Below are 21,719 nucleotides of genomic sequence, written 5' to 3' on the forward strand. Positions count from 1 at the left end.
GAAGCATCGTCGAGTCGACTCGAGCCACAGTCGAGTCGACTCGAGATCGTGCCAGTTAAACTGGAAATTGTCCAGACGTGCCAGAGTCAACTCGAACTTCAGCCGAGTCGACTCAGGCTCGCGGGAAATCATACGGATGAGTTCTCTTTTTTGGTGTTTTGTTGGCGTTTCGACGGCTATGATCATCTGAAGGTCTTGAGACTATATATAGGACTCATGAGAGCCCTAGGGTAAAAAAGAGAATTGGCCGTATTTTTGAGAGAGACTCTTATTTGTGAGGCTAGGGTTCTAGAGAAGAAGAGGATTGGGATCCTACTTCTTGTGCAAAGGGAATTCTGTGTGAATCTCTTGTAGATCGATCGCTTGTGATCGTTCGGGTGTGTGCTATCTCTGTAATCAGTTCATCCTAATTGAGATTTGGAGCGGTGGAGGACGTAGGCTATTTGTAGCCGAACCTCGTTACATCTTTGTGTTTGCTTTGCTATTTTCTTCCTTCTCCTTCCTTTGATCTTTGATAATCCGTTGCGGTGCTCAAGTGTTTTACCCTACTGATACCACGGGGTAATCTTTTGCCCTTCGTAGGCGGAGCGAAGAGGTGATCCTTGAGTCCGGAGTCGAGGGAGCGAGAGAGTGCTTATCCGTTCGTATCTCTCCTTGCTTGTCCGACGTCGGTGGCGGCGCCGGTGTGAGTGGGTTCCGGCGTGGGCGCTGACAACAAGTGGTATCAGAGCTATTGGTTTTCTGCGATGGCGGATGAAGGAAAGGTGCGAATTGAGAAGTTCAATGGCACGAACTTCGGGTTTTGGAAGATGCAAATAGAGGATTACCTTTACCAGAAGGATCTCTATTTACCTCTTGGAGGTAGAGCAAAGAAACCAGAGAAGATGTCCGATGAAGACTGGGAGGTCCTCGATCGGAAGACGCTCGGCACCATTAGATTGTCACTTGCATCCCAAGTGGCATTCAACATCAAAAACGAGAAGACGACGATGGAGTTGATGGCAATATTATCGCGGATGTACGAGAAACCCTCAGCATCAAACAAGGTATTTCTCATGAAGAGGTTGTTTAATCTTCGTATGAAAAATGGCGGCAGCATAGCTGAATACCTCAACGAATTCAATGGACTCACGGCCCAGTTGGAGTCAGTGGAGATTAGTTTTGACGATGAGATTCGGGCATTGCTAATCCTCTCCGGATTGCCTGATAGCTGGGAGGGCCTGGTGATGGCGGTGAGCAACTCTTCGGCGACGGGGAAGTTGATCTTTGATGACGTTGTGGGAGTGCTTTTAAGTGAAGAAGCAAGAAGGAAATCTTCTGGAGCTACGGAGTCGTCTGGAAGTGTACTAAACACCTCTGACCGGGGAAGACAAAAGAAGGACGGTCGATTTCGAAGCGACTCGAAGTCGAGATCCAGCAGGTCTCGAGCACCTCAGAACAAGGGAGTGAAATGCTGGAACTGCGGGAAGACGGGGCACTTTAGGAGGGACTGCAAATCTCCTAAAGGGAGGCAAGGCGATCACACCGAAGGAGTCAGCAAGGATCTGGCAAACTTGCTGAAGACGGTGATATGGATGCCCTCGTTCTATCTTTATCTACCTGTGACGAGTCTTGGGTGATAGACTCGGGCGCGTCTTTCCATGCTACATCCCAACGGAAGCTTCTTGGAGGATATGAGAAGGGAGACTTCGGCAAAGTCTACCTAGGGGATGGAGAGCCTTGCACCATACAAGGAAGGGGAAGCGCGGAAGTGAAGTTGATTTCTGGATCTTCACTTGAGCTTGAGGACGTACGGCACGTGCCTCAACTGCAGAGGAATCTGATTTCTGTTGGACAGTTGGCGAGCCAGGGGTACAAGACTATTTTCACCGCTGATCAGTGGAAGATATCCAGGGGCTCGTTGACGGTGGCTAGTGGCAAGAAGGTTGGGACACTTTATGTCGCCAACGGCACGGAGAACTCTATTGGAGTTGCTGCAGCAGATGTGGACGCCAAGTTATGGCATTGCAGACTTGGGCACATGAGTTATCAGGGACTGGAGGTGATGCACCAGTTGGGAAAGCTGCAGGGTCTCAGGAGTGTTGAGATGGACTTCTGTGAGGATTGTGTTCTCGGAAAGCAGAAGCGTATTTCATTCAACAAAGAAGGAAAACCTCGGAAGCAAGAAAAGCTAGATCTCGTGCACACGGACGTGTGGGGGCCTGCACCAGTTTCTTCCATTGGTGGATCTCAGTACTATGTTACTTTTATTGATGATGCTACCAGGAAGCTTTGGGTGTTCTTCTTGAAGCACAAGTCAGAGGTATTTGGGGTCTTCAGGAGATGGCAGGCGATGGTAGAACTCGAGACAGGAAGGAGGTTGAAATGCCTGAGATCGGACAACGGTGGTGAGTATTGTAGCAGGGATTTTGAGGACTACTGTGCAGATGCTGGGATCGTCAGGCAGAGGACAGTTCCAGGGACACCACAACAAAATGGAGTTGCTGAAAGGATGAACAGAACAATTAATGATCGTGCCAGGAGCATGAGGATACATGCTGGATTGCCACAGCAGTTTTGGGCGGAAGCAGTTAACACTGCTGCCTACTTGATCAACAGAGGGCCATCAAAGAAACTTGAATTTGGGATTCCTGAGGAAGCATGGACAGCGAAGAAGATTGATTTGGCGCACTTACGAGTATTCGGTTGTACCAGTTATGTCCATGTTGATTCCAGTGAAAGAAGCAAACTAGACGCCAAATCAAAGAAGTGCATTTTCGTTGGATACGGAGGTCAACTGTTTGGGTACCGGCTGTGGGATCCCGAACACAGGAAGATCATTCGTAGTAATGATGTGGTATTCAATGAGAAAATGCAGCAGAGCTATGAATCAGAAACAAAACCTGTTGAGCCATATTTTGTGGATCCTGAAGAGGATTCTGCAAATTCTGATCAGAAGACTCTGTCAGAGCAAGAACCTGAAGCTTTGGCACCCCCTCCACAACTAAGAAGGTCCACTCGTAGTACTCATGGGAAGCCTCCTCAAAGGTATGATGGGACTCTTAGTTATTTGTTGCTCACAGATAATGGCGAACCTGAATGCTTCATGGAGGCATTGGAGGTTGATGCCAGGAAGGAGTGGGAGTTGGCCATGGATGATGAGATGAAGTCATTGGAGCAGAATCAAACATGGAATTTGGTGGATCTGCCCAAGGGGAAGAAAGCACTGTCAAACAAATGGGTTTACAGGCTGAAGGAAGAGCAGGATGGGAAGAAGCGGTACAAGGCCAGGCTGGTTGTAAAAGGATTTCAGCAGAGAGCAGGTATCGACTTCACAGAGATTTTTTCTCCTGTAGTCAAGATGAGTTCTATTCGAGCGGTGCTGAGCATGGTGGCAGTAGAGGATCTTCACTTAGAGCAGCTTGATGTGAAGACGGCCTTTCTCCACGGAGATCTCAATGAGGAGATATATATGCAGCAGCCGGAGGGATACATTGCAGCTGGCACGGGTGACTTGGTTTGCAAATTGAAGAAAAGTCTATATGGTTTGAAACAGGCGCCCAGGCAATGGTATCTCAAGTTCGATAGTTACATGCTTGAGATAGGATACAGGAGATGTCAGGAGGATCACTGTTGCTACTTCCGGGACTTCGGTACATCTTACATTATCTTGCTATTGTATGTTGATGACATGTTAGTTGCAGGAGCTAGCATGCATGAGATTGCAAAATTGAAGCTGAAGCTGTCAAGAAAATTTGCAATGAAGGATCTAGGAGCAGCAAAACAGATCCTTGGGATGCGGAATCAGCAGAGATAGGTCTAAACATATCCTCAGACTATCTCAGGCGGAGTACATCAGCCGAGTACTCAGGAGATTCTGCATGGAGGGTGCCAAACCTGTTGGCACACCGCTGGGTGCCCATTTTAAGCTTTCAAAAGGGCAAAGTCCGAAGACGCGGGTGAAGGAGCTCAATATGTCAAAAATCCCGTATGCATCGGCAGTGGGGAGCTTGATGTACGCTATGGTGTGTACGAGACCAGACATTGCTCAAGCAGTGGGAGTTGTGAGTCGCTTCATGAGCTGCCCAGGCTTGGAGCATTGGCGCGCGGTCAAATGGATACTGAGGTATCTGAAAGGCACTGAGCACATGTCATTGTGCTATGGAGGTTCTGAGATCCGGTTACAGGGCTATGTGGACTCAGACATGGCAGGGAACTTGGACGGCAGGAGAAGCACGACAGGGTACTTGTTCACCTTGGGCAGTGGAGCCGTCAGTTGGATTTCCAGGTTACAACCAGTTGTTGCATTGTCGACTACGGAGGCGGAGTATGTGGCAGCCACAGAGGCGTGCAAGGAACTAATATGGCTTCAAGGCTTGATGAAGGAGCTTGGGAAGGAACAGAAGGATTGCATGTTATATTCAGACAGTCAAAGTGCAATTCATCTGGCGAAGAATTCAGCTTTTCATTCAAGGACGAAGCATATTGACATACGGTACCACTTCGTGAGGTCATTGCTCGAGCAGGGACTCGTCAAGTTGGAGAAAATTCATACAAGTCAGAATCCTGCAGATATGTTGACGAAGGTCGTCACGGTGGAGAAGCTGAGGAGTTGTTCAGCTTCTGCTGGTCTTCATGCTTGAAGACGTTGAGGAGGCATCGTACCGATTTCATTAGGATGATCCATTTTCAGTGGGAGCACAGAGGAGAACCAAGTAACAAGAGGATATACCCAAGGTCTCCAAGTGGGAGATTGTTGGGGTATGTGGAGACCTTTGGTGATGAAGAGAATTGAAGGAGAATCAATTCTGCATAGTTCTGTCTGGCGGACTGTCAGAGTCGACTCGAGCTACAGTCGAGTCGACTCGGGAACAGTCGAGTCGACTCGAGGTCCGTCGAGTCGACCCGGGAGAAGAAAGGCCGAAAAACCATGTTTCTGTCTGGACTGTCAGAGTCGGCTCGAGCTACAGTCGAGTCGACTCGAAGCATCGTCGAGTCGACTCGAGCCACAGTCGAGTCGACTCGAGATCGTGCCAGTTAAACTGGAAATTGTCCAGACGTGCCAGAGTCGACTCGAACTTCAGCCGAGTCGACTCGGGCTCGCGGGAAATCATACGGATGAGTTTTCTTTTTTGGTGTTTTGTTGGCGTTTCGACGGCTATGATCATCTGAAGGTCTTGAGACTATATATAGGACTCATGAGAGCCCTAGGGTAAAAAAGAGAATTGGCCGTATTTTTGAGAGAGACTCTTATTTGTGAGGCTAGGGTTCTAGAGAAGAAGAGGATTGGGATCCTACTTCTTGTGCAAAGGAAATTCTGTGTGAATCTCTTGTAGATCGATCGCTTGTGATCGTTCGGGTGTGTGCTATCTCTGTAATCAGTTCATCCTAATTGAGATTTGGAGCGGTGGAGGACGTAGGCTATTTGTAGCCGAACCTCGTTACATCTTTGTGTTTGCTTTGCTATTTTCTTCCTTCTCCTTCCTTTGATCTTTGATAATCCGTTGCGGTGCTCAAGTGTTTTACCCTACTGATACCACGGGGTAATCTTTTGCCCTTCGTAGGCGGAGCGAAGAGGTGATCCTTGAGTCCGGAGTCGAGGGAGCGAGAGAGTGCTTATCCGTTCGTATCTCTCCTTGCTTGTCCGACGTCGGTGGCGGCGCCGGTGTGAGTGGGTTCCGGCGTGGGCGCTGACAACACGTCGTCCACCGGTAGGCCTCTTCTTTGGCTCTTCATTTCGTTGCCATTTACCTTTGATTTCTCCTCTGTTTCGGCCCCACAAACCGAGATCATCTCGGTTGCCCTCCTTCCCGTTAGCCGCCGCAGCGGCCGGCTGGCCGTCAACCGAGGGGTGGCCTTCGGCCACCCAGCCAGCCCTCTCCCCTCTCCCCTCTCCCCTCTCCCTTCTCTTGGTAGCCATCTCCCCTGTCCATGGCGAGTTTAGGGAAGATGAAGGCCCATTGTGGGCCGAATTGGGCCAACTTGGGCCTGGTTCACTGTGGGCCCAACTTGGCCCAGTTCAATAATGTTGGGCCCAGATGGGCCATAATCTTTTGTGGGCCCAGTTCAGCCTAGTTCGGGCCCTATTTGGGTCGTACCCTTTTGTGGGCCCAGTCCAAATCTGAAACTCAGTCCAAACCCGAAACCCGTTCCGAACTCAAACCCGGGACCCGAAATCTGAAATCCAGTTCAGACCCGAAATCCGAACCCAAAACCTAGTCTACTCTATACCTTCCAATGATTACAGATAATCTTCTTACCTGAGCTTTCAAGTCCCTAGCCTCATACCTTTATTCAAGAAGATATGCTTTTGCTCAACCCCTTATTTTAGGATCAACCTATGCCAAATACTCGTAATAGGAATCATTTTGTGACTAACAAATGTCCACAAATATTATCCCAGTTAAAGAACCCATAGCAGCATAATTCAACACTTAGATAATTGCAAACATAAATCCAAGACATCGGTCATACTCATCTGATAGTTTGGAAAACCTCTAAACCTTCATCCAGGATTGTCATCACTCTATGAAGTCCATATTCTTGGTAAAAGGTCATACTTGCACTGTTTTGCACCTTTATAGCTTTCGGTCGAGTCCATGCTAGAGAGTGTCACTCATGTAAAGACTTTCCAACTCTCCTACTTGCCATCTCTTTCAACTCCTCTCTTTTTCTCGCTTTCACTACTCACCTTGCAACCTTCGTTGGTTTTTAATTGTTGGATAGAAAGGAGGGACGAAATTGGGATCAAGCCCTAGATGGAAGAGGAGAGAAAAGGGGAAGAAGGATTTTAGGAATCTTTTTTCCATGTCAGCAAACGGAGGCCACATAAGCGGGTTGCGAACCTCCAAGAAGTTTAGGATTTTCTGCATAATTAAGCCAAATATAATATCATCTTTCTTGTAATTTACATCCAATCATTGATGGCATTGAAGAAAAGGTGTACTAGAGGAGTCCAGGGGCGAGATGAGAGCATTATATATGTTTTCCCTTTCCTTCTTTTCTTGGCTTATTTCAACCCTCCCACCATTGGGTTGTGTTTCCCTTTCCTTCTCACTTATTAGGATTTTAATTAGGAGTTAAGAACAACTTTGAGATCCATGTTTTCTATCCATACAGGGGAAGGTGTTCACAGGATTAAATGTGCACAACCCCAAATCCAAGGCTTGCCTACTAAAAAGAAAAGGCAAAAAGAATGTTGATGGTCCTAAATGGTAAAAACATTCCGACAAAGTTCCTTATTTTCGTAATAGAAATTGTAGACATTATGTGAGATACAGCCCAACGCCCCTTTTGGAAGGGGCAGAACAGGGAATCGCAGACGCGATCTCCTCCGACTTCTCCGGGCACAAGGACGCTGCGGACACTCCGCGGCTACACCGTGGTGGTTTCGCGTCCACCCCACGGCCGCACGAGCGGCCGCTGATCTCGCCCCACCGCCGCGAAAATCGCGGCGGAGAGCTGTTGAAATGGGGCGACAAAACCCCCATTCTTCCACCTCCGAAGATCACCCGAGCCCTCCTCCCTCGCCTCCGTCTCCTCGTCCTCCTCTCCTCCCTCTCCTCTCCCTCTCGTTCCTCTGCTCTTGCCTCCCAAGTGGCTGGCATGCCGCCGGATCCACCACCATCACCATCCGTGCCTTCCCCTATTTTGGGATCTACTTCCCTTTTGGAAAGCGTCGTCGCCGCCACCACTTGATCGCCGGATTGAGCAGCCGCTTTGCTAAGATCCCTCCTCTCCACCGCCACCGTTGCCCGCCGGTGAGTCTCCCTCCTCCTTGTCTTCGTTCTTGATTTCTTCCTCTGTTCGACCCTAAATCGAGACCACTTTCGGTCTCTTCTTCACGCACGTCGCCGCAGTGGCCGCCGGCCATGGCGGCCGGCCGGCTATCGACCGGACGACGGCCTTCGCCACCCAGGCTGGCTGCCTAGACCCCCTGCTCCTTTCTTCCTCTTCTTCTTCTTCTTCCCTTGTCCGTGGGAGTTTGGGGAAGAAGAAGGGCCCTGTTCATGGGCCCTATTCACGGCGGGCCCAACTTGGGCTCGGTTCAAGCCCAAAACCCTCAAAAAAAAGAAAAAAAAAGAAGAAGAAAACCCGAAACCTAGTTCAGACCCGAAATCCAAAATCCGAAACCTAGTTCAGACCCGAAACCCGAAACCCGAACCTGTTTGGCCAATACATGGAATTTTACAGTTAAGCCCTTGATAGTATATTATTGCACAAAAGAGCCTTCTGTAATTTATGTTTGATCCCTATAAGAAAGATTTATTATATTAAAGCCCTCAAATATATTTGTTTGGTCCCCGTAATTAAGTATTAATCCCTGCAATATTTTTTTATTGCATAAATGAACCGATTAGAAGCCAACCTTGGGGGCCCTATTTAGCTGGATCTATGCGAGCCCATTGGACCGTGTCCGATATGGGCCCTATCGGGCCATGCCCATTATGGGCCAACTCTGGGCTCTGTTGGGCCGTGTCCAATAGTATTATTTTTGGATTTTGCTTAGTTCTGAAATTAACAAGGAATTAATTAAATTTAAACAGGTGAACCTGATCCGTCTATCTGAAGTAGGGATTAAGCGAGAAGAGGTAAGTAACTTAATGCTTCAAAGTGCATTTTTCTAAAATAATTATTAGTAGATTAAATTTTGAAATATATTTTGTATTTAGTCAAATGGGTCTGGCATGTTAAATTTTATTTGAAAATTACGTTATATGCTCTGAAATCCATAAACTATGACTGGGCAATTTATGAAATCTGTTTTTATATATATGCATTCTCAGCATGGCTATGATCTGATATGTTCTGTTCTATTTTCGCCAATGGGGATTATACGTTGGACCTGTCGACTTGTAATCTGTGAGGAATCGGTTTCGACACTGCTTCATCGGTGATTAGAATAGTGGCCTCTGGACACCGGCTGCCATCGGTGGGTAAATATAGTAGATTTGGCACTTTTGTGCAACACCGGCCGCCATCGGTGGATAAATATAGTGGATTTGGCATCTTGTGCGACCCATGCCACTGGGTTACATGGCCGTAGCCTATTATGTTGAAATTCTGGTATCAGAATTTTTGAAAAAATGATAATAAGTTTTGAAAACAGTAAAACGATGTTATTTATGATTTATTCCAGTCATTATCCTGTATTTTGACCTGATATGCTCCAACCCTACTTTGGGGTATTTTGTTGCTTACTGGGCTAGTGTAGCTCATTATTTTATTTTCTCTATTTTTCAGATCCAGAGGCTTTATCGCACGGGATTGCAGAGTGCGTTAGATGTTCCGATGATTCCATCAGTTATTGGCATTTTAGTTAGATTAGTTTGGACATTTAAATTATGTTAGCAAATGTTATTTTGAAATTTTGTAAGACTGCTTTTGAATAATTTAAATAATTATGTCAGTTTTAAACATCTATATTTGCTTTGATATGATCCGATGCCTTGCACGCCTGTGCGGCCCGCCGTGCGGGCGTGCGGCGTCTGCCGCACCTCCGGCTCGGAGCGTGACACATTATTTTCTCCAATAATATCTAAAATGGATATACTATTGCAATGATCTAAAGTACAAATTCTTTACAATTTTGGCTATAAAAATGGCTACAATTAGGTTATGTGGCATGATTTTCATGTATACGTCAAATTCATGTTACTACATCAAGATGTTTGATTGATTTTTTTAAAAAATATTTTTTGAAGGATACCAACTAATTTAATTGGTAAACTCAATCAACATTGGATGCCAATGACCTAGGTGCAAATTTTGTCATTATCTTAATTGGACCAAATAACTCTAACTTATTGAAATCTCTCCATACCTAGAAGGTTGCAAGAGTTGATGTTAATTTTCTACCCCATAGCTATTATAATTTTTATTGTCATCTCTTTTAGGTAATTGAGACTACAACCTTAATGGTTAGATATCATTATTTTAAGTCATGGTATAAAAAATATTTTAAATATATTTTGCATAAGACTCATTGAATTATCTATTTTACAAACAAACTTTGGTTTTTATTTTTGCATAAAACATATTATAGGTCCTTGGTTAATTTTATTATTAGATCTAGGTGCAAAAAGGGAAATAATATAAAACAATACATATCATATAGTTGAAGTAGATATATTGGATATTTTATGTATTTGCCATTTGGTAAAATAGCTGTTAGAGATAAAAATAGGTCGGATTTTATCCGATCCCATTTGTTTTCATATCTACAGAGAATCAAATTCAGGTAGAAATATTGATGTCCAATTAGACCTAGATCTATATTTGGATTTAAAGACTTTTTGAATCCAACGGCAAACCCTTAAAGCCATCGAGCTATAATATGTCTTTCCATCCTACATAAGAAGTTTATTCTACTTATTCACAAGTATTCAAATTATTAAATAATTTTTTGATGTATTTTATGATATATCATATTTTAATCATTATTTTTATAAAAAATCCTTTTATCTTTGATAAAAATGAAAAATGAACATATTTTATTTATTCTTTATGATATTCTCAAAGGTTTATTACTAAAATATTTAAAAATTAATTTCTTTGTATTCATACATTCATATATAATTTTTCTTACAATTCCTCTAAGAACAGATAATCGATGATTTTTTATTTATTCTTAAATTAAAAAATAATAATGATATTTGATGCAAAAAAAATAATATTTTTCATCTTAAATAATTTTTGATTTTTAATATCTAAATATAAATCCATTTGAATCGGTGATCGACTTGGATCCTTAACGAGATCAATGCTTTAAATTCTTAGTTACATATGTATCGTGTGCAATCTATATAGTGAATTTTATTTTTGTCCTTTATAATTATATAATTAATGCTAGTTTTCATTACTGAATTAAGCTAAAATTTTAATTTATATTCGAATACTATCCAACTTTTATCTCTACCAAGATAGAAAAAATGTCAATATAAATAATATTGGACTTATATTATATTTCTTAAAAACAAATATAAATTAATTTTGGTATTCATTCAATACTTATATCTTTATTCATACTCGTTCAAAGATATAGATATAAATATAGATATGTCAATATCAATAAAATCATCAGATCCTAATATACATTATTTTATAAAATTTATTAATTTAAAAATTATTTGTCACAATATTTGTAGGTGGGATCACCAAGTCACCAACGCCGGACACCTCATCTTGCATCATATACACCTGTTCCACTACAGCGGGCCAACAATCCACTGCCCCGCGCTGTATTGAAGTCATTACGACAAAAGCTGCCTTCTAGAGTCGGGAGAAACTCTCCTCTTAAAAAATATAAAATCGCAAGAAACTAGACTGGTCTCAGATGGAAAAATACAAATTATTTTGTTATCTCGGGACAACCACTCCCCTCCTGATTGACTTTCATTCTTTTATATATTTTGTTCGCTCTAACGACTCCTTTCTGGTGCACTTAAATCTTTCCGGTGAACCATCTACTCCTTCTTCCTATCTTCTTTTCTTTTGGTTCCCCTTGAACACATTACATTCAGACGGTACACCTGCCTTGCTCTGCGCTCCCTATATTTCATCGGAGTTGGTTTCATCCCTTCATCCCCTCCTCGCCCCCAATGGATCCTGACACCGATGTCAAATTCGAATTCTTCCCCTTCATTCGCCAATACAGGAGCGGCCGTATCGAGCGTTTCTACTCCGACGACCAAATCCCCGCCGCCGTCAACGACGAAACCGGCGTCACCTCCAAAGACATCATCGTTGACCCGGAAACCGGCGTTTCTGTCCGCGTCTTCCTTCCCACTTTCGGCGACACCCGTCCAAAGAAGCTCCCGATCTACGTATACTTCCATGGCGGAGGCTTCGTCATCGGCTCCGCCTTCGGCCCCACCTCCCACCACTACCTCACTCCCCTGGTGGCCAAAGCCAACATCATCGCCGTCTCGGTGGACTACCGCCTGGCCCCCGAGCACCCACTGCCTATAGCCTACGAGGACTCGTGGGCGGCGCTCAAGTGGGTGTTGTCCCAAGCTGCGGGCGGCGGCGCTGAGGCGTGGCTGGCCGAGCATGGAGATTTTGAACGCATTTTCGTGGGCGGCTGCAGCGCCGGGGGGAACCTAGCGCATCACATGGCGCTGCGCGCTGGTGCGGCGGAGCTCGGACTTGGGGCGAGGATACGAGGGATGGTATTGATCCATCCCTACTTCGGGGGGAGCGATCCGTTTCCTTCCGAGTTGGTGGATAAGGGGTTGAAGGAGAAGATGGATGGGATGTGGGTGTTGGCTTGTCCCGGGACGGTTGGGATGGACGACCCGCTGGTGAATCCACTGGCAGAGGCGGCACCGAGCTTGAAGGGCTTGGGGTGCGAGAAGGTGCTGGTGTGTGTGGCGGAGAAGGATGTCTTGAGGGAGAGGGGGAGGGCGTATTACGAAGGGTTGAAGAGGAGTGGATGGGGAGGGGAGGTGGAGTGGCTGGAGTCGGAAGGGGTGGGGCACGCGTTCCATGTTCAGAAGTTCGACTGTGAGCAAGCTTTAGAGCTGATGGAACGTACGGTGAAATTCATCAGTGGCAGCTGAAGGCTTTCTGGATGCTGGAAAAAGGGCCGGTGATGGGAATGGAGAAAGAGATGATAATTAAATTGATAGGAATTGGTAGATGGTTAAATATCTTCCAGCATCCAAAGGAAAGCTCTTAATTTCTATGGTGCTTCTGGTAATGGTGAAATGATTCCCATAACAGAGAGTGCGTATTGTTAGATGGGAAACTAGGACTGAAGGGAAAATGTTGTTGATCTCTTTTGTTCACGTCAGTTAGTTGACTTTAATTTCCTATTTTATGTTTGCCTGCAGTCTGCGTGTTCTGTATTTATCTTTTTGCTTATATTTTCCTTCGAGTTCCTTTCGTGGTTGAAAATAAAAATATGAATGGCTTTTGTGGTTGAAGCTTTCACCTTCTTTCTTCGTAACATGATGGTAGCTACGAAACTTATTTTTTCTTAAGGGTGGCAAGACTAATGACTACAATAGATTGGTGCATGGGTGTGCTACCGGTGTTGGATCAATTGAAAAGATGGTGATTGAAGGTAGGATAGAAAGTAGTATATGACTAGGTGCCTTAATCTTTAAAGATCTTCACCATTGTCACTTCAGCATTCGAATGTGATGGATCTGAATAACGATTGAGGTGTACCACTAAGCTATGCTAGTAGAAATTCTAGGTTATAGCTACCCCTAGGGTAGAAATTACTAGTAGATTAAGAATTTAGATAAGATAAAATGTCTTGCTTTGGATTGTTAAATGATCCGCTACAAAGTACAATCTTTACTTATTTATACTAGATAATAATAATTTTTTACTCCAATAGTTACTATCTATGTCTGGCCTCCATTGCTATCTGTTTTGGTAACTACGCTATCTATCCTCCCACAATGCATGTCCATCGAGATAACCTAACTTTATACTGCTTGTTAGGCCGACAGTCACACTTAGTCAATCGAAACTTTATTGTATCTTATTCAGCCTACTTTATATTGGTGCCTTGTTTAGCCATTTTCTATATCTATTTGGCCTGTAGCATGATTCCTTGGCCAACTTCCATATAATACCCATTCGGCCTTAGCTCTTGTGATACGCTTGAAACCCATTGTACCTGTTCTCACTCTACCATACAGCCACTTAGATATGTATCTCCCACGTCGGTTTGAGCATGGATAGGGTGTAGACAGACCCCCTTGGCTCACTTCCTATGTTTGAAACTTCAGTATATCGTCATACAAGGCCTGACCCCTTTGAAATATATTCCCCACATTATACTTGCTCCATCTCTTAATGGCTTTTTTGGTATTCCCTAGCATTAAGGATAGCTGGACTCCAAGTGAGTGATTAACCTGACACCACCATGCTTGTGCACTACATCATGAATACCTTCACATGATAGCCATAATTTTTAAAATTCGAAAGGATTAGAACCCTTGAATTTAGCCTTGCTTAACATATAATAAAATTGGACATTGATCTGAGGTAAAGTGGGCTAAATGATTGACCTTAGATTCAGGGAACAAATCAAGCCACTAGTAAGGTTAGTCTTTCCCAACCCCTCGCTAGACCTAGTCCATTATTACACTAGGTATAGATGGGGCCCTTATAGCCTAGGTCAATCAACCTTCTGGATTGAAGGACCTAAACTCACAAATATCTTTGCCTTTGTGAAAGGCTTTTCCCTCTTTTTTATCCTACACCATCAAAATGCTGTTAAAATTCCTAATGATAAGTAAAGGTAAGCCCATGGTAAGGACAATAGACATAGACTCTCACACCACTGTACGCTGTACACTAGTTGTGCTCGCGTAGACCGCCCTCAAAATTCAACTAGGGTTAGAGTGTGGGGTTGTAATGCCAAAAACTATTTCTCCATTAGAGCGTGTGAAATTGACCATGTCCTGAAGCAAGAGATCATCACTTGAAGTATTCTCTTTTGGTTGCACCATGCCCACAGCATTAAGGTTGGCATAAGCAATCGTCGGAACTGGAAGAGGAGCTAGCAAGGCTTGTAGAAGGAGACAAATTAGCCACCATCCCAACCCCTGACTGGGTGCGCCAATCAAGTTCCTATTGAAAGTAGCCGGTTTGGAAGAGAGAGCAGAACTAGTGTCAGTTGAATTGTGAGCTTCCTCAACAAAGAGAACATTTGATTTTACGGAGGATTCTAATTCGGACGAACTACTCCTCTTTCCTTTAGCCAACACATGGAGAGAAGAAGCCCTCATAGATAAGGAAGATGGAACAATATCCATCCACAATGGTGCCATTGGAACAGATCCCTCCCTTTCAGTAATGGTACACATCAGGAGCCATATGTCGTACCCGAGGGCCTAGCTATAGGAATAGCCTGTTTAGGTGGTGAATCGGTGATCCTTTTGTGGCTTCCTTGCAGGCGCCCAATTTGCACCTAGATAATGTCCAATTTATGGATGGTTGGTGGTTTTCATGTTTCTAATTTTAGAGGAAGGGGAGATTGACACCCTAGATGCACGAATCCAGGGCCCATAGGATGGTTTAGCTTCTAACTCTTCCCTTTTCCTTGGGCTATCGAATTCCTCATTCAAGTGACTCAACCTACCATAAAGATAACAAATATCCAAGAACTCCTCATTGATGAAATCATGCTAGATCATTTGCCCTTTCACCCGAATATTTGTACTAGGATAAATGCTTCCTGTTATATCGATCTAGACACTTACCCGGAGAATGCCCATTTTGGAGATAGTTTTTGTCACACCCCAATCCAAGATTGCGAGTCGGCGGTCGCGATAACTGCCGCATACTCATAGAGAACTCTCTCCACAAGCATGTAAGGCATTTCAACATGATACATATGCAAGCAACAACATAAACTTAAATAATTAGGATTCAAATTCTAATTTGAATAACAAAATTAAAAGTTTTACAAAACTAATGATATTCCAAAATCTGGCATCAACTCTAAAATAAAATTTAATCTAAATAAAGTTGTCAAATTTTTTTCTCTAATCGCTATCCCATGATAAATTTCTGAGTTAAGCTAATTATTTGAATCTATAAAAAAAAAGTAAAAAATTGTATAATAATTTAGGTAGCCCAATAAGCAATGAATACGTACTTTAACTAGATAAATCAATCAATAAAATAATAATAATATGCTAAAATTAAGCATGCAAAGTACATCAATTCAAAATCAAATCAATACAATATCCAACATATAACCCCCACTTGCATGGTATTGGTATGCCAATGTATAACCTCTACTTATGGGTATCAATATGCTAGCGTATAGCCTCCACTAGCAGGGTATCAATATACTAGCACATAACCCTCAATGATGGAGTATTGACACATAGTCTAACTATAAGTCTAAATCTATTTTGAATCAAAACTCTTTTTCTCAAAGTATATTAAGTATTCCAAACTATAAGATATATAAATTCATACGACATTAAAATCAATCGAACATAATCCATATCAAAACCAATGCATTCAATGAAGAAATATATAATTTTTTAGAAAGAGGCACATATAATAATAAAACACTATAAAGCAAGAATAATTCGATTAAAAAAATATTTATAATTTGCAAATAAATCTAAAAAAAGAGTTACATTACTTATTTTGCAAGCGCAATCCAACTAAAGATCCAATTAATTCCAAAAATTTCTCTCGAGCTTTAGCATTCAAAAGTTATATTTTTGCTAAAAATTTCATCATAATTATTTTAAAAATACAAATCCTAAATTCTAGCACCCTCGTAGGGCTGACTAAACGAAAGTGTTCGGCATCTCGATTGGTTTGATCAAGATAATTTTATCGAATCATGCTCATATTAGAGTATTGATCAGAGATCGAAGATGATCAAATCTAATAGTATTTAGCATGTGCAAAGGTGGGGGCTGACGCGTCTGACAACCATAGGCCAAAATCCTTCATAAGAGCCGACAAAAGTCACCGGAGACATCCTTACCAAGTCCAACAATCCTATAGAGAGTAGAGAGAGATAATCTAGATAGAGAGAAACAAGAGAGAGAGGAGGGAAAGAGAGAGAAAGAGAGAGCAAGCTTCTCTCTCTATAACCAAGAAAAAAAAGTGAAGAGGGTGGCTGTAGGTGGTGCCCGGGATTAGGAGACTCACGGTTAAGGGTGGCAAAATATGACCCGACCCGCCAACCCGTCCCGTGTTCGACCCGCCATAAACAGGTTTGGATTTGGCCTAAACAGGTTCGGGTCGTAAACAGGTCGACCCGTTTAACCTGTTTATTAATTGGGTCGGATACGGGTTTTAGATGTCTGACCCGTTTAAACCGTTTAACCCGTTTAACTGTTGGGCAGGTTAAACAGGTCTAAACAGGTTAAACGGGTTAAACAGGTTAGACAGGTCTAAACAGGTTAAACGGGTCTAAACAGGTCTAAACAGGTCGGGTTGGGCAGGTTAAACAGATTGGGTTGGACAGGTTAAACAGGTCTAAACAGGTTAAACGGGTCAGGTTCGGCAAACAGGTTAAACAGGTCGGGTCGGGTTGGGTAAACAGATTACCTGTTTATTAAACAGGTTAAACGGGTCGGGTCGGGTTACCTGTTTAATAAACAGGTCAGGTTCAGGTTTGTAATTCCTGACCCGTTTAATAAACAGGTCGGATTCAGATTTATAGTTTTCTGACCCGACCTGTATTTGACCCGACCTGTTTATGCCTGACCCGACCCGATTGCCACCCCTACTCACGGTCAGCAGCAACAAGCGTCTGGCAGTGTCAAAACCAATCAAAACAGAGGTTGCAACCTCTTAAACCATGAAATAGAGGTATTCTGGCGGCTAGAGCTCCGACCATTGCCATAAGCTGCCATGGAGAACTAGAGGGAGACTCTAGTGAAAAGCGTTGATTGCGGAACCAGCCGGAAACAAGAAAAATAAAAGCCGACTAGTCAAAATAGGGGAAACAAGGCATCAATCTTTTCTTCTAAAAATTCAGCGTTCATCAACCAAAATTCTTGATTCATAAACTTGAAAAGAAGCATTGAAAGGATTAATCAAAGGATTTTATCTCTCCCCTGGACTTCGGAAGGAATAGGAGATACCTTCCGCGATTGTCGATCTTTATTAGTGCCTTGTTGTGGCCAAAATCCTCGAGTATCTCCTATTCACTTAAAAAAAAATTATCTTTTTCGGAGCTTTTTAGAGCCAATACCAATGCTTATAAGTGTCAATAATTTTGCGCCGATATTTTCAAAAGCATCGCAAAAGCATCGGTTATGTGAAAGTACATTTTTTTTTTTGCCGACGCTTTTTGAAAGCATCGGCAAAAATAAAAGCTTTGCCGATAATTATAAGTGTCGGGCTATCTTGGCTTCCACCGATGCTTATAAGTGTCAGCCTTTGCCGAGCAAAGTCATATATAATATTCTTTCAAGTTTTACCCTTCAGTCAATGAATCCTTTCAAGTTTTACCCTTCAGTCGATGAAGAAGCATGATCATGCTCAAAATATTCAAGCTCAGAAATATGTTTCTTTTACAAACTCCATCAATGAGATTCTGCAACAAAAGAACATATAATCTCATCTGGGTGCTAATGATGTTTCTTTTATAGATTACAATACAAATTACAATAAACTGCAAAAGATCCTCTAATCCCATCTGGGGTTCCATTTACAAATTACAGTTACATCACCTAACCCCATCCCCAACCCCATCTGGCGATTTGTTACATGGCCTCCGACGCCATCTTGGTATAATTCGATGCTTTCCCCAAACACTGCCGGGGACCAGATCGATACCACTGATGAGATTCTACCGGGCAACGGCGATCCAGTTACCAGAGAACCACCTAAAGCTCCCTCGGCGGCTGGAGATCAACGAAGCATGGGGCCAGTGCTCGTGGTGATGTAGCCGGAGAACACGGTGGCAGATCTAGTCCGAGCAGCAGTGGAGGGAAATAGATGAAGCAGGGCCGCCGACCGCTGCGCCCCCACACCGATCTGGTTCAGGTGGCGGTGGAGATCTACTCTAATAGTCACTCCCCCACACCAATCTGGTCCACAGCTGCTCCCCCATACACACACTTCCTCTTCCTCCTCTTCTCTCTCTCTCTCTATGAGCAGCTAGGGTTTCCATCGCTAGGAGAATGGCTTTTTTATAATGGGGATTTGGTAGTTGAACATCGTGGTTGGTCTGGAGGATTCCGACGATGCTTTTATGCATTGTCTGGCCCAAGTATGTCATGATTCTGATGACGCTCTTTAAGCGTCGTCTCCTGCTTTTCCTTTTTTTTTGGCTTTCGATGACGCTTAAAGGCGTTGTCTTTGATCCAAACGATGTGGGCGTCAAATTGGATTCCGACGACACTTAAGTATCGTCGGAGGCCAAAGCGTCGTGGTAGCCGAGGGTGGTGGGATGGCTTTGGCTTCCGACGACGCTTCTTAGTGTTGTCTTAATTTTGAATTCCGATGAGCGTCGGCTTCATTTAATTTCTCCCGATACTATTAAAAAGTATTAGCAAATTTTAGCGTGGTTACCAAATTACCGACGCTTCTTTCTGGCGTCTTGGAACCATCAGTTCCTTTGGACTACCTTGGATCCAAACCAGTGTTGCTTGCAGAACCTTGTGAGGGCGAAGAGCCTTCCCCCTTTTTTGGCATATCTGGCGCGAGATTTAGACGGCGTTGAAGCCCTCGTTTGATTGGCAGAGCAAAGGACCATATCGGCCCTTGTCGCCTCCTCTTTCCCCTCCAAATATGGTTGGACGCAGAAATTCTTGTAGGACACTTTGAGTTTTGGGATCTCACAGTTGTCTCACTTATATCATATTTGTGCACATACGTTAGATTGTAATAGAGAATCTACATGATGTTTGCTGACATCCAGAAAATTTTTCTATCCTAGATCGCAGACCTCTAAACCAACCCATCCGAACTCGTTTTTCACATTGAATTTCAAAAACAAATTTCTCATCCTGAATCCTGATGGGACCATACGTAATTTTTGTGTGGATTGAGATGGATGAAGAGCCTTCACGCAAATAGGATTAGAAAATTTCAGCAAATAAACCCGCAACCCAATCTCGGGCTGACGTTACCTCCAGAGGCTTGGACTTCTCGTTTGCGACCGCGAGGTCATCATTCACCAACTTATTGGCCCCACGGCTGCTGCCTTGCAATGCAAATACCCTTGTAGATCTAAACTTGCGCCATGCTCAATATTTTAGGGCCTTACCCAACTCCAAAGCGCCCACCTCCCTTCGCAATCAATGGAGCCTGACACCGAAATCCAATTCGAGTTCTTCCCTTTCATCCGCCAGTACAAGAGCGGCCGCACTGAACGCTTCTTTCCCATCGACAAAGTTCCTTCCGCCGTTGACCCCGTCACCGGCGTCAGCTCCAAAGACGTCGTCACCGACCCCGACACCGGCATCTCCGCCCGCCTCTACCTCCCCAATCTCCCCCACACCCCTCCGAAAAAGCTTCCAGTCTTCGTCTACTTCCACGGCGGAGGCTTCGTCATCGGCTCCGCCTTCAGCCCCACCACCCACGCGTACCTCAACTCCCTCGTAGCCCGAGTCAACGTCATCGCTGTCTCGGTGGAATACCGCCTGGCCCCCGAGCACCCGCTTCCCACAGCCTACAACGACTCCTGGGCGGCGCTGAAATGGATGGCCTCCCACGCCCTTGGCGGCGGCGCCGATGCTTGGCTGGCCGAGCATGGAGACTTCCAACACGTCTATTTGGCAGGCTGCAGTGCGGGGGCCAACATAGCCCACCACATGGCGGTGCGCGCCGGGGCGGCGGAGCTCGGAGCTGGGGTGAGGATAGAAGGGGTGATATTGGTCCATCCCTACTTCTGGGGGAAACGATCATTCGATGCAGAGATCGTGGATATGGAAGTAAAGAAGAGGGCGGATGGGTTCTGGAAATTGATTTGCCCCGGGACAGTGGGGCTGGACGACCCGCTGATTAACCCGCTGGCGGAGGCGGCGCCGAGCTTGAAGGGATTGGCGTGCGAGCGCGTGCTGGTTTGTGTCGCGAAGTTTGATGTGTTGAGGGAGAGCGGGAGGGAGTACTACGAGGAGTTGAAGGGAAGCGGATGGGGAGGGGAGGTGGAGTTGTTTGAGTCTGAGGGAGATCATGCGTTCCACTCCAAGAAGCCCGACTCTGAGAAAGCCTTGGAGTTGATGGAGCGTGTCGTTGAGTTTGCAAATAGCAATTGAAGGCTCTTTGGAATTGTGGATGCTGGAAAGACCTTTTTTTTTTTGCCTTTTTTTCTGCCTTTCTTCCTGAAATCCTCGTGATCAATTAGAGCTCCAAAGCAATGGTTCTTGTTTCTACCCTTCTTCCCATCAGAAAAATTTTTTTGACAGATTTCATGTTATGTTAGTCTATATGTGTCATTTTGCTTCGTAATGTTTTACTTTTTCAGTAAATTTTATCAATGTAGGAAGTGTTCCCTCGCTATTGTCGTGTTTATTTTGTTTATCTGATTGATTCCTTTGGTTGCTGTTTCTTGCTTTTTTTGAGTTCGTGACAACACAGACAGAGAATAATTTAGCTTCAATAATTGACGTTACCAAACTTTCCCTCGTTTCAGATTGGACTCAGCTAATTTAATATTGATGGACGGTCCGTGTGTCCAGAAATTATTATATTGACGGGATCCAGTAGACCAGTTCAATAGTCGCTTGCCACAGTATTTTTTTTTTATTTAAACTATTTAAGATCAAGGTAGGAGTGAGAATTATTAAATAGACCAGATTCTGTGAATCAGTTCAAAAATAACTGGATGAATTCTCATACCCTGACTATTAGTGACCCGATAACTAGAAAGTAGGTTTCGGTTTGAGTTAGAGCTTGCGGAGGGGTGCCCACTGCTATATCGTCTTTGATTGCAAGTTGGGTCCTCCGCCCACAAGACTCCCCATCTGCTTGACTATTTGGTCTCAGTTGCTTGCCACAGTGAAATTAAGTTTTGTTTGAATTTTGATGCAGTCCAACATGCTTTGAAATTTGTGTAAGGAAGTGTTGTGATGTGCATAGCCCTCATTCTGTGCAGCCAATTTGTTTTTCCTAGTATTTAAAATTTCAAAAATTTTGATCTCCATGTTCTAACGTGCTGAGTGGCGTAATAACCCGTAGTCGATTAAATTATTTATCTTAAGAAATATAGAAAAACGTGAAAAAAAAACTTTCTTAATTTTAGTTTTGAAATCTTGGTTGGATCAGTGACCCATCCAAAATTGTAGTTT

At 43.9% G+C, this 21,719-nt stretch overlaps 2 protein-coding genes across 2 annotated transcripts; both read left to right on the top strand.

The window, feature by feature from the left end:
- The first annotated feature begins 11,411 nt into the window (after window positions 1-11,411).
- On the top strand, window positions 11,412-12,912 carry LOC103722530 (tuliposide A-converting enzyme 2, chloroplastic-like). Its single transcript, XM_017846522.3, has one exon. The coding sequence runs from the start codon at window positions 11,580-11,582 to the stop codon at window positions 12,537-12,539; it is 960 nt and encodes a 319-aa protein (XP_017702011.2). The 5' UTR covers window positions 11,412-11,579; the 3' UTR covers window positions 12,540-12,912.
- A 6,567-nt stretch (window positions 12,913-19,479) lies between these two features.
- Window positions 19,480-20,952, top strand: LOC103722527 (probable carboxylesterase 2). The gene has a single exon (XM_008813112.4). It carries the CDS (start codon window positions 19,731-19,733, stop codon window positions 20,685-20,687), a length of 957 nt encoding a protein of 318 aa, XP_008811334.2. The 5' UTR covers window positions 19,480-19,730; the 3' UTR covers window positions 20,688-20,952.
- Window positions 20,953-21,719: the final 767 nt, after the last annotated feature.

The sequence above is a fragment of the Phoenix dactylifera genome, unplaced genomic scaffold (genome assembly GCF_009389715.1).
Source record: "Phoenix dactylifera cultivar Barhee BC4 unplaced genomic scaffold, palm_55x_up_171113_PBpolish2nd_filt_p 000333F, whole genome shotgun sequence".
NCBI lineage: Eukaryota > Viridiplantae > Streptophyta > Magnoliopsida > Arecales > Arecaceae > Phoenix > Phoenix dactylifera.